This window comes from Anarhichas minor, unplaced genomic scaffold (genome assembly GCF_050575085.1).
Source record: "Anarhichas minor isolate MPS153535 unplaced genomic scaffold, ASM5057508v1 ptg000017l, whole genome shotgun sequence".
NCBI lineage: Eukaryota > Metazoa > Chordata > Actinopteri > Perciformes > Anarhichadidae > Anarhichas > Anarhichas minor.
The window spans coordinates 7,947,141-7,960,763 of record NW_027466463.1 but is presented as its reverse complement, the minus strand read 5'-3'; the positions used below and the strand labels follow the sequence as shown (position 1 = coordinate 7,960,763).

The 13,623-nt window shown below is 44.1% G+C and overlaps 1 protein-coding gene across 1 annotated transcript in view; it reads right to left on the bottom strand.

The window, feature by feature from the left end:
- The window catches only part of cacna1g (calcium channel, voltage-dependent, T type, alpha 1G subunit), a 208,022-nt gene that overhangs the window by 15,204 nt on the left and 179,195 nt on the right, over positions 1–13,623 (bottom strand). The window contains exons 28-31 of the mRNA XM_076093207.1: positions 5,623–5,774; positions 3,364–3,473; positions 2,047–2,177; positions 115–185 (exon numbers count right to left, since the gene is read on the bottom strand). Of these exons, the coding sequence (XP_075949322.1) occupies positions 115–185; positions 2,047–2,177; positions 3,364–3,473; positions 5,623–5,774 (464 nt within the window). The remainder of the gene's footprint in view (positions 1–114; positions 186–2,046; positions 2,178–3,363; positions 3,474–5,622; positions 5,775–13,623) is intronic.

The following is a 13,623-nucleotide window of genomic DNA, read 5'->3' as shown; positions in this document are numbered from 1 at the left end:
GCACAGCTTCGGTGGGACGTGTTATGAAAGCTCCATGTAGAAAAACAAGGATGAGGAAGGAAAAGAGAACTCGGTGGCTTCGGCGGATGTTATTTAACAGAGTTGACTGTGTACCTGAGGCAGGGCTTGCATAACGGTGTCCAGCAAAGCTCTCATCCCCACCGCCATCTTCAAGAGCTTCAAAACTGCGGACACACACACACACACACATATAAATATATATATATATATATACACACACAGAAAATGAAAAAATTGTCGAACCAATATTAAGAATGTTCAGTCTTACATAACAGAACAGGGACTTGTGCCATCACGCCTTCTTTGAAATTGAAAGGACTCAATATCTTCCTTCCTTACAGACTAATCCTGCTCCGTTAGTGGAGCCACACATGTACTTTTATTCCTTTTTAAGTCATTGGTATGGCAATGGGGTACCAGTGGAGGCACGCCAAGACTGACAGACAGTGCATATCAATGAATGGAGAAGTAGAGATGCTCGAAAAATTTGTTTTTTTTTGTGGCCTGGGCTGACTTCCAGGAGTCTCCACTAGTTGCCTAGCAACCCCACAGTGATGACACAACTACAGTGGGTCACTGGCCTAGACCAAGAAACTAAGATTTTGGGTTTAAACTACAGATGTAAATTAAACAGCCATGAGTTTAGCTGGTAGGCAGAAACGTTTGGATAGAGACGGGCTAGCTGTTTCCCCCCCTGCTTCCCGTCTTTGTGCTAAGCTAAGCTAACTGGCTCTTGGCGTTACCTTTATAATTTCCATACAGACATGAGAGTGGTAATGATCGTCTCTAAAAGCGGACAAGCATATTACCCAAAATGTCAAAGTATTCCTTTAAGTATGCGCAATATAGAAAGAAAAAAAAATCGAAGTCGCTAAAATCTGAACGTGAGAATTGTGAAAGACAAAGAGTTTCGCTTCAAACAACAGAAGATGTAACTTGCACATCAATGTCGACGAGGAAAGTTCAAATGTGATGACAGCGGAGCCAGTGTGTGAATGATACACAGTCTGAACATGAGATGCACATTGATGCCAGATGTAAAACGAGCCGACTACTGTACCCAGCCAAATCACACATTGCACACTAGAGCATGTGTTTGTGCCCGGTCTTCTGTGTGACAGTAATCGATAACGACTTCCATGCTACTTCTTCTATTACGCGTCCAGTAATCAGACCAAACAGGTGAGCTTCCCTCCTGCCCGTCTCATCTCCTCTTTCTGCCGGGACTCTCCTCCTCTTGCCCCCGTTTCCTCCCCTCCGACCTTCCTCTTATCTTTAATTACCCGGAGAGTAATCAGCTCGAAGCACACGGGCAGTCCTGCTCTCCCCTTCCTCTTCTTCCCTCCTGCCAAATCCACCGTTTCTTTACCTCGACCTTCCCAATTCTGAACCACCTCCACCTGCCCCGCCATTTAAACTCTACGCCCTCCGTCTCTCTCACCCATCGACATACCTTTTCCTCCTTTCATGTATCTCCTCCTCATTCATACTTTTTTTCACTCCAACATCAATCCCTCCTCTTTCCATCTTCTTATAATCTATTTTCAGGTCAGAAGTCATGCATCATCCGTGCCTCCTCCTTTTGTTTCTCATCTCTTCCCTCTCTCCTCTCATTTACTCCCTCCATACCTATAGTCTCAGTTTCTCGGAGTTTAATTCAATTACTGCCATAAGAGTCCCACCCGTAGCGTTCTGTCCTCATCTCTCCCATTTCTCAGTCTTTGTCTCAATACTTTCAACTCTCAGCTCCTTCTCAGTGCTGTGTTTGTCAGCTTACTGTGTTTCTCTGTGCCATCTGGTCGACTCACACCCTGCCCGAACCCTGCTGAGACCTGCCGTGCAAAAATGATTAAGATGGGAGTCCCGGGGACGTGGCTGTTTAACGAGGCATCTTAAAATTACAGCACCGTGAAAGAGAGTGTGCACGTGTCTGTGAGAGAGTGTGTCAGCTCGACGTTGGGATGGATGGATGGACGGATGGATGAAAATTGAAGGGCGGTTGTGGAGGAGGCAGGGGGTTCATACCTCGTGCGATCCTCAGCACTCTCATGATGCGGATGATGGTGGGGTTGATGGGCAGCGCGTTGCCATCGATCTCCTCCAGAGTGATGCCCATGATGGACAGCAGCACGATGGCCAGATCCAGCTGGTTCCACCTACACACACACACTCGTCGGTCCCTAGCACTGACTTAGATCACTTCTTTTCACTGAAACCTATGATAAATGTGACTGGCTTCAAAAACTGATATATTTGTAAAATACAACACATCAGACTCTTGTCATGAACAGAAGAGTGAAGTTTTACTAATCAGTCCTGTAATCTGTGTTTTCACTCATTCAGAGCAACAAACAAGCTGTGTGTTGAGCTACGCACACTATTGTTGAATCTACGACTGCTTGAAACATGATACTAATCGTAGAGATGGACAACGGATATGTGCAGCAGAGGTGGTTTGATTAGACCTGATAGACATCTTGAAACCTTGTGTTACTAGAATTCAATGTAACTGAAAAGGAATCCAAGCCGCCGACGGCTGCAGGGCTTCGAGTAGGAGTGGAAAACACGCTTTTTACAACCTTTCAAACATAGAGGGCACATCAACTTTAAATTTAGAGACAATTTTCTGTATGCATGGGAGTGTGCAGAATATTTTAGTGTTATTAGGCAGATTTTAAAAAAGCAGCAATGGTATCATTTAATTTTAGTGTATCATAAGAATAGATACGGCAGACTCAGATCAGGAGTCGGCGGGCTGCTTTCTTTCCCAGGTACTGTCAACTTGACTTCAAAGTGTTCAAAATCTAAATTCCCAGCCAGTTAGAGAGCGGTACCTTTACCCACCGCTCTATTACAATATCACGTCCACTAACGTGTCAAAACTCTAAACTAGGAGTTAAGTGGTTTTTTTTCAGGATTTCTGTCGGTTCTTTGTCGGAGTTGTTTGACAAAGGTGATTACGTCACTTATAGGACCAGTGTGTATGGTTAAGTGGCATCTACTGGTGTGGTTCCCTCCCTTTCCAAGCGTGTTGGAGAACTATGTTGGCCTTCAGGTAACGTAAAATACCCGCAAGGCTCCAGCTAGAGCCAGTGTTTGGTTTGTCCATTCTGGGCTACTGTAGAAACATGGCGGCGCAACATGGCGGACTCTATGAAGAGGACCCGCTCCCGAAGGAGATATGAGGGACTTATTTGAACGGAACTAAAACGCAACAATTCTTAGTTTGAGTTCATTATACACTTGTAAAAACATGAATATTATATTCCATTTCTGCCAATAAATCCCCGGTAATCCTACACACTGTTCCTTTAAGGGGGATCATGGCAATTAAATACTGACTTGTCCTTGAAGAAGCGTCGGAAGCCGAAGGCCACCAACTTTAAGATGGACTCCAGGACAAAGATGACGGTGAAGACGTAGTTGCAGATCGTCAATGCCTTTTTCAACTCCTGAAGGATGGATAAATATTACAGATTAATAAAGTGCACAAGTATCCATGTTGAGAAGTCAGTAGAGCTAGCATTGCATTTATGCTTATTTATCTGGTATGTAAGCAGAGTGAGCTGTGGATTTCATTGCCTCTCAGTGTAAGAAATGTGCTGAAAGTCAATGAAAGGATCTCACCAATTTTTACTTGCTATGGTGGATATCTGGATAGCTGTCTACCTATACATGATTCCTACATTCACAAGTCTGCAAGGTCCATGTTGTAAACTCTGTCCTCTTTTTTAGAGTTAGCTATTCTCTTAACAGATCACCCACATTGTCCGGCCCCTCCCTCATCATTAAAAAAAAGGCCATTAGAATCAAAAGTGTCCATTTTAGCCTGTGGGAGAATTCAAAGTGCCCATCTGCATGTAGAAACTGACCTTTAGCAGCGAGACAGGGAGAGAACTGGTGGTCAACAGGGATTTCACTAAATCCTTACTGGTGGCAATTCATCGACTCACAGCTATAGTTCCAGTTTGTGATACATCTCTTTACTCTTAATAAGACTCTTAACTTTACCTAGAGACAATCCATTCAACCAAACAATATTTGATCAACTGTATAACCATTCACTACAAATAGTGAATTCCTTAACACCCCTGACTTAAATACCCACTATACCCAACAACTATGGAGATTTTTTCCTATATCTCTAATCAAGAGCAGGTTTCTTTTCAATTTGGTAAGAGTTTTGAGTGAAACAATTAAAAAAATCAGTGAGGCCAGCTCTCAAATTAGAATCACACACTCTTGAATATCTTCAGACTATCTATTCTACCCAGAAACCGTCTATGGTAACCAAAGTCTTTGTATTCTACCCAAGAACGATATATTGTACCTTAACAACCTCAACAACCTTATTTTGGAGCCAAAGACCTTCTATTCTACCCAGCAACCTTCTATTGTACCTTAAGACTTTATATTCTACCCAATAAACGTCTGTACCATAAAACACTTTTACTCTACCAAAAGTCCTATTCATCCCCAGGATAATTCCTCTATACTTCTTATGTCTTTAACAACCTTACTACCTCCCACCCGACCCCATTTCCATCTACCAGGCCACACTGCCGGCCTATCTGCCCTATTACTGTCACTGTATTCTTCTCAAATCTTCTTCTGCTAATACCTCTCACTCTTTTACGCTGCATCACTTTGTCTCTTTTACTCTTGTGGTATTTTGCTAAATACCATCTCTCCCCTCCACCTCCCTCAGCCATCTTTTGTTCTACCTCCACCTCAGGGTTTAGATCAGCTCTGCAGCAGGTGGCCAACAATATGTTGAAGCAATAGAAATATTTCTAATTTGAGGAACAAAAGACAAATCCCAGCTGGAACAGCTGCCTGGTGGCGATTAACATGTGCTATAAATCCTAAGTATCCACAGCAGACCTTGGTGTGGATTCTTAGAATACATATGATTTGTATTACCAGAATTAATCTCGTATTTATTGTTTTGACCTCTCTTCACCATTGCCTTTCCTTGAAGGCTTTTCCAATCCTTAACTTATTTTCTTTTTATTGTCTGCTGACCTGCTCCCTTCCTTTCCCTTGTTTAAAGAACTAGTAACGGTGTTTTGACATGCTCTTTTTTATTATTGACATTTTATTATCATTGGCACAGCTTGTATTTCTGACACTATCTGAAGTACTGTGAAGCCATAAACCTGCTGTTCTAGGAAGATTGAAACTAATATTCCATATAAAGTTTTAAAAACCAAAGCAGATACTGATATTTTTCAGACAGCCAACATGCCAATATTCATGAGCTAAAAGCTAAAACATTTATCAGAATTTGGTATTTACACCTGAATTGTATTTGTGTAGTGGTAAAAATGGCTTTGAAACTGTTAAAACCAGACACAAAACTGTGTGTAACACAGGATAAAATAAATGCACTTGTCAGTCGGGGTACTGACGCAGTACGCAAACAAACTGCATTGAATCCATCACACCACACTTAGATGTCACTACGCCCGATACGTGATTGCAATGAGTGACCGATAAGACAAACTCTAGGACACATTTGAATTTATTACTGAAGTGCAGGTTTAAATATTTCAAGCAAGGGCCCCTCTTTACCCCACCGTCCTCCCCCCCAGATCTGACCTTGGGCTGCTGGTAGTGCTCCATTGACATGGTGATGACGTTGAGCCCAATGATGATGGTGATGAACAGGTCCAGGTATTGGCTGGTGCACATCTTGTGGATGAGCAGGCGAGTGGGGGAGTAATCTGAGTAGTAGGGCTTACTCTGAGCTTCTGTTGGAAGGGGGAAGTAAGTGGGGGGAGGAGGGGGAGGGGGGGGGGGAGGAGGAGGGGGGGGGGAGGTAGCGTTCATAAAGTGAGATAGGAGGTAACATACTGGGACACTGTACAGTAGACCTTGTGTGTGTGTTGAGGACTGGAGCATCCAAAGCTGCTTTGAAAAAAAAAAAAATGCGGTTAGTGAAACACAACAACACTCTCCTCGCACTCAAGTCGCTCAAGGTGGTTGACTCACATTAAGAATAAGAGATATGTGAAAATATTAAGAAGGGGAAGGCAAATCAGATAACGGACAGAGAGAAAGAGAGACTCCAGCCAGGCCCTCCTGTGGTCTGCTGTCATGACTAATCAAATCATGTTTCCTCTCCTCTGGTCAACAATTGTTTAAATTGACTCTCCCCTCAGTGAGTGTGATGGGAGATAAACAGCACTGCTCAACATGTGTGTGTGTGTGCACGAAAGACTCTGCGGAGGAGGCTGCTGCCTAGACTTTCCTGTCTAGAGATTTGGCCATTTCTCCCTCTGTCTCTCTGAACATCACGTGTCACCCACCCCATGCTTACTTCTTTCACTTCTGTCCTCTCAAGGAAAAGAACAAAACACGGGAGAAAAGTTTTCCACACTCCATCCATCACTTTGTTCCCCACCTCTTTCCTGCATCCAGAGAGGATGGATGGACGGGCTGGGAGATGAGGATGAGGAAGAGAGAGGAAGCTTGCACTATCTATCATCTTATCAGTGAAGGAGAGGCTCTAGGTCACACGAGGGTAGAGACGCGCACATACGACACACACCCTGGGTGCTGTGAGCTCTCCCTCTCTGCCCAATTATCCCAGGTGTGCTGCTCCGGCCGCTGCTGTGCTCGGCTGGAACGGTTCCAACGTGTGTGTGTGTGTGTGTGTGTGTGTGTGTGTGTGTGTGTGTACAATACATGGTGTGTTTCCCAATCGTATCTGTGAAACTCTCCCCAGAGATCGGGGAATAAGGCAGGGGAGCTGAGTAAGCAGACTCCGTTAACAGAATACCGATCCATTCCTGATGTTGAATGTATATCTGCGTCTTTTGGGATTGGAATTCCTCTCTTGAGATAAGCCCTATCAGGGGCACAGTCACTATCAGTGGAGAGCACAGAACTCTACAGTATCCAGGAGTGTGTTGAATTTCAGTAAGTGTCGAGTAGTGTTTCACCTCCATGAGCTGCCCTGCAGACGCCTGGTCAATATTGATTTCAACGGATGCACTCTCTCTGCTAATCAGTCACCAGTACGCCCCCTCGACTTGACCTGAAATTGCCGTCCTGCCTTTTCATTCGTAATTTATCCATAAAAGAATTATGATGTGTTCAAATACCGCTGGGGGAAGTCTGACATCTCTGACTTGTTTTTTAATAAAAGTTAGTATTCAAATAATAGGTGGCATGAGCAAATACAGGCCATTCCCACATAAAGGCTATGGGTGAAAAACCTTAAGGGGGGGGGGGCGCACAAGGTAAATTTAGTGTGATGTACTTTTCCACAGTTAAATTCGAGTTTCTCTCAAGCAGGGGACTTATGTACTTCATGGTATAGTTGGTCTTTCCTGGTGGAGATCAGAAAACAGGGAGGCGCCTTATTAGAATTTCCTATCAAATTCTTTAAACAGGTGAATATTTAGAATAGGGACCTGACTGAATTGAGCATTGCAAGTTGAAGAGCTGTTGAGGTCCTGCAGAGAGGCCTGCACTGCTGCTGAGCTTCAAGTTAATTATTCTACATTCAGGATCGTCTTTGCTGAAAGATCATTTTGCGCCTGCTGGTAATTATTGATATTGACGACGAAGGGAGATGAACCTGAACACCGGTGGTTGGCTGAACCACAGGGCTGCCGGTGCTGGAGTTTGGCTGCTCTTGAGCTCCTGCAGAGATGTGCGTGCCAGAAAGTGGAAAATAACGTGGCCTCTGGTGTGCTTCTTGGTCTGGCATTTCAATAAAGGGCCTCTGGTCCTGGAATTGTCTCTGCAGCAACACTTCCTCGGCTTGTCCGCTGTTTTTATTAATGAGGCTAGACTATGATAAAGCCGATTTAAAGCACTTTGGGTCAAGTCTGGCATGAATCGGGGCAGTTGGGTCCCTTGTGGAATGCAACAACTTGGTTCATTCACTGGGAGTTCCTATTCTACGAGATGCTCCATCATCTTCGGATGAGCAAACATTATTTTTACTCTGTTCTACTTACCGTCTGCAGGTGCACGGCGAGCCACGCTCAGACACAACAGCACTCCCTTTGTTTCCCCTCCTCCTCCGTATCCCCCCCATTCATCTAAATATGTTGTTTTTTTAAACTTTGTTCTTGAGCACGGTAGATCTGCACAGCCATCTACTTTCCCATACAGTGGAAACAGGGCCAAGAAAAAAACAGAGTTGAATATAGTATGGGATGTCTGAAATAAGTATGGTAGATTGGTTCGCCCACTTAATATTATAGATGGGGCAAAGAGGGCAGGACCGAACAAGACATAGGGGGGTTTAAGGGAGAGGAAATGGAAGGAACGAGAGAGACAGAAACCTTTTGGCTGAAGCTCAACTCAAGTCTCTAGAGGAGAGGGAAGGGAATGAAGTGAAAGGTGAAAGTTTGAGGAAGCCAAATTACACCGCTGCCCCAATTCTCCTGTTCTCACTTCCACTGCTCTTTCTAACCTCCTCAGGGGAAAGCGCATGAGCTGCTCTTAATGAGGAATGGAGTTGACGCCGCTGCTAATTTGAATCGCGCTCGCCTGGCATCGCAGTCGTTTTGTTTTTTTCTGAGCAAGGTAGCAACAGATGGGAAAGATATTGAGCGGAATGAAGAAATGATTTAGCTTCCACTTTTTGCTGCCTTTCCCCCCCCCCTGTCTTCGATCCTCTCCTTCGCTGATGCGGCAAGCCTCCTCTCTCAGCTCTGACATCATGTTGACAGGGAAGGAGGATGGGTGCCAAAGCACAGAGGGGGGGGGGGGGGGGGGGGGGGGGTCACAAACTGCAAACCTCTCTGTACAGGTTTACAGGAAGCCTGCTCTCTGCATCTCCATCCTCATATTTCACACCAATTCTGTGCACATTTAACAGACCGTCCAGGACAATCATCTCATGGGGACTTCCATCTCGTTACGTTAAATACCTGCACAATATCTAGAATCTATAATGGATGTATTTTTTTTGTTTGCGACATTCTTAGATGACCCACAAAAACAAGCTCGGCTGTCCATTTTTGTAGTTTTATGGCCAATGTCCACTTGATCCTGCTGTGACGCGTCGTGGCTGCCGGGTATGATCCGCTGCCATTCTAACCGTTGTTAACATGAGCGTCTCAGTCTTTGTCTTTCTTCATCAAAGAAGTTAACCTATATATATATATATATGCCTATATTTATTGGCAATTGACTAAAAATCAATATCTACGGATGCATTTCATTTGTCACTTAGACAAATTATTTTGTCTTAAAAGCAAGGCCTGTACAGAGAAACAAAAGGAGAGCTACACCTCCTTCTCTTCATCCTCTTTTGATTTTGGCGAACAACAGAACCGACCGTCGAAGCCAACATCTGGACAGGAGTGGGACAGAGTGGTCTGGTTAATCCTCCGCTCTGTCACCTCTTTTTCTCCATGATCACCTGTGTGGTGTTTTAATTACAGCTGAATTCACAGTATAGTTGGTCTCATTTGTATAGTTTTCTGTTTCTGAGCAACCACTAAAAAACTCTCCAGAGTCAGTAGGATGTCTGCTTGCACTCGGGTTGTTTTTATATATTTTTTGTCTGGTGGAGGTGTTTTGCTTGGCGGGGTTGAGGATGTTGCTCCACTTTCTGCGGTCCCCTGAGTTTGGGTTGCCAGTCGCTCTTTTAGCAGCTAACTTTGTGACTTTGTGTCTGTAACCCGCTCATGTTTGCAGAAGTGCTCCCCCTGTGACCCTGTCACTTAGCAACACATTAGTGTAACATTTTCTTCTCAGATGCGGAGTGACACCGAAAGTGCAAAGGAATTAGACGAACATGTGGTTACTACATCGTGGCTATGAACCAGTGAGATTGCTTGATCTGAGCTAACAGTTTTACAAACTATATTAGAAATGTGTCCGATTAAGAGCGGACGCTCTGTTTCTGAAATGTTTCCTGTGGACACTGAAACAGTAATGGAGCCACGACTGAGCCGTAGCGCAACTGGAATGCAAAGCAGCTGGATCATGTGGACATGTTAGGTTTCCTGAATGACTTTACAGACAGTAAGGAGATCGAAGAACCCCCCATTGAAAGTCTGCCTGAGGTCCGACGGACAACAAGAAGGAAAAACTTTGTCAGAGAAAACAAGAGACGTAAATAATTCCCTGTCCAAAAACAACCCCAAGAGCCTTATTCCTCCTTTTGCCTTTCCAGTGTACTCACCTTCCCCTTCGTGGACGCCTACTCTCAGCTCACCTTTGGGGGGGGTGATGATTAAGGGCTGGAGATTCGGCCCGGGAGTTGCTTTTGGACGCGGCCACACTCAAAAACATAATCCATACATTTCCGAGGCGGTCTTTGTTGGGAAATACAGACACAGTAAGGGTCCTCGGTTGTGGTTGCCGATGAGTAGGGAAAGGCACAGTACAGCACTGCGGCTGTACTGTGACTGTGTGGGTGAGCCCATGTTGGGTTGGATTGGATATGTGGAGAAATGGGTCTGGAACGGAGTGGACCTACAGCTGTCCAGAATGTGGTGATCACGTGGCGGTGTCTGCAGTGGGTTGTGAAGTGGAAAGGATGCTGTGCCAGCTACTCCGATGGAAAGGAGGCCTCACCATGAATCTCAGAAAAAGACGAGATACTGCTATAGCTTGGATGGTGCAATGGTTTCTGCTTAGCTGGATCTCCTCTGAATGTCTCTGAAGGCTTTATGGGCTTGGTAGTTCCATCAGAGATTTACGGATATTGGAATATTTTAGTAAGAAGTGCGGATAGGTATGGCTGACGGGAAATGGATGAGATGTAGGGACTTAAAGTTTGGAACCCACATGATAAAAAGAGTGGCTGTGAAAGAAAGGGCAGGGCACGGACCGTAAAAGCAGCAACAGTGCACTTCAAGGTAAATGATCTGAATGGAAATAAGTAAAACGTCCGTGAGAAACGTATCTGTTTGCACATTTCTGAGGCAGCAGTTTGGTTGGATGCTGCGGCTGCTTTTACGCTCCCTGTCCTTCATGGTGAATGGCTCAGTAGTAAACCTCGAGACTCAGTGTCTGCCAGGAGAAATGTGCCAATGTCAAGGACTGGACATCCAATTTAGAAATCCAGCAAACACTGAGTCTAAAGAAAAAGAAGAAAAGAGAGAAACATTTGTCAACACAAACAGTTGCTGTAAAACAATCAAAAAAAAAAAAAGATTTAACTGGAATTCCCCGAGTGCTCTGCTGCCTTGCTTAAATATCCAGCAGAGAGGAAGAGACACGGAAACAGAGAGAACACAGAAAAACAATAGAATAGAGAAATGAATTAAACTGGAGGACAACAGAGAGGAGCCGGAGAGCAGATTGAGTCCAGAAGAAAACAGGCAAATAAATAAGGAAACATGACATCATTCAAAATGACAGGGCATGATAACACACGATCACACACACACACACACACACACACACACTCATCTGCACTCTTTCTCACACACACACACACACACACACACACACACACACACAAATAGTGCTGGTTCACATAGTAGACTGACACACCTCTTTCTGAGTCATACTTGAGCAGGATGGACCAATTGAAATGGGGGACTGAATGGTGAAGGCAAGCGATTGGACGGCGTGAGTGGAGGGCGGAGCAACAGGGATAACAGTGATGACAAGTTACAGACCGATGGGAAGCTTTATAACAGTATAATGGCAAAGTGTTTTACCCTTTCCTCCTTTTGCGGAATCCAAGTTTATATCCAGAGCAACAATATCAACACAGGCCCCGTCAACTATGACGCGCAACTGGAAAGAAGAAGAAGTCCTCGTAATATAAATGATATTAATATCTTAGCCTTCCTTGGTTAAAGGCTTTTTAACTTTCAAGTGTCCAGATATGGATTTGGACCTGTTCTACTCCTTCAAACACGGTAAATACAGAAGACCAGACACTGGACATCATCTAGACTGTGAGTTTAAGAACATCAACGCAGAACCGGATATCCATCAAAAACAGATTCATCTTTTTACGTCTCATGTGTTGAAATTTGCTTGGAAAAGGTAAAGAAACAGAAATAAGATAGTGGGAAAGAGGAAAGGTAAACTCTAGAGAGAGACTCTGTGAGCTGAAATCTGCTGAACTGGATTAATAATTCTCACTCACGGCACACCACAAAAATGTATCTGTCTTTTCTATCTGACTTTTGACATCCGATCATGCCGGGACGCATAAAGTGTAAGGTCTGTACGCTCCGAGATGTGTGTGTGTGTAAAAAGACGAGTGTAACCACAGCCTCAGTCCTAGTCCTGTGTCAAATGTCCTCTTAAATCTTCATCATATTTAGTCAACCTCATCCTGACAAGTTTGAATCGACTAAGAGTCTGAGCATTCAACTTTGTCAAACAAAAGTGTAACAATTTTAGTAGCACCGGAAACTGAACGGCTCTACTGACAAATAATTTTGTCTCCTCTTTTTTTAGAAAATAATGACAATAAAGAGACACTTTAAACTGCATTTTAACGTTGTCTTTTTTCGTCAACAATATTGCATGTTGATGTAATATTAGTGGTTTTTATGTGGTAGGTCCCTTCTCGTCATCGTCTCGACTGATTGCCATTAAAACTTTTTCTACATTTATGACATTTATGGTTCCCAAAGAATGACGCTTAGCGACTTGGGTCATCCTGTGACTTTTCCTCTACAGCGCCACCATTAGGTAGATATTACTGGATTCGAGCGAAACATCTCAACAGCTGTTGGCCTGATCGCCATCGGAATTTCGGTCCAGACATCGCCGTCCCCCTCGGGGCGACGCGCAACACTTTAACTTCTAATCTGCTGCCACCACTTTACGACCAAACTACCGACATTCCCATCGGCTTCAGTTGCACTTAGCGTTTAGTGTTAATAAGCCAATGTCAGCATGCTAACACACTGAACCTCATGGCTGCTAAACATCTGCATGTTAGCATTTCAACATGCCGTCTTTAGCATCTCGCTCCGAGCACCGCTGTCCCTGAAGAACTGCTACATCAGCATTTTCACAGAACAGAGAACCCCCCCCCCCTACACTGAGAGCAGCAGGGCAGCGCTACAGTAGGACACTGTCTGCCACTCTGCTCTGTGCCGTTTTCTATTTGACATTTCTGCAGATGAAATATTCATTGAGAAAGTGCCCCTAATGAAACATTCATAGCGAGCGTTGTTTGGGGCAGTTCTTCCTCCCGCAAAATACTAACAGCTTTTCAATCAAACTATATACTGTACGTTCATTCACAGCAATTATTCATGTTATAACATTCCTTTTTTGGTGGAAATTAATGAGCTTTATTAGTCATTGTGTTACTTTCGATTTCCCTTTGCAGGCATATCAACATCATCCGTTAGTTTCTGTTTCTGTCACAGTACATATCCATCATCAGTCCTTCGTGCGTCCATGTTTATGATTAAATTAATATATTTCAATGTCTCCAGGAGGTAAATTTGCTTCATTAGCTTGCTCTCTGATATGAAACGTAGACACGCAGTGGCACACCCCCAAGCAGTTCCAGTAACAAGGCTTCCAGTCGCCGCTGACTCCCAAAAGTTATGAAAGATTCATCACATTTGACTCTTCACTTAACACTGCCACCTACACCATGTGGCATTCAACTTTTACACCGCTAGATCTGCCTCTTTGAGA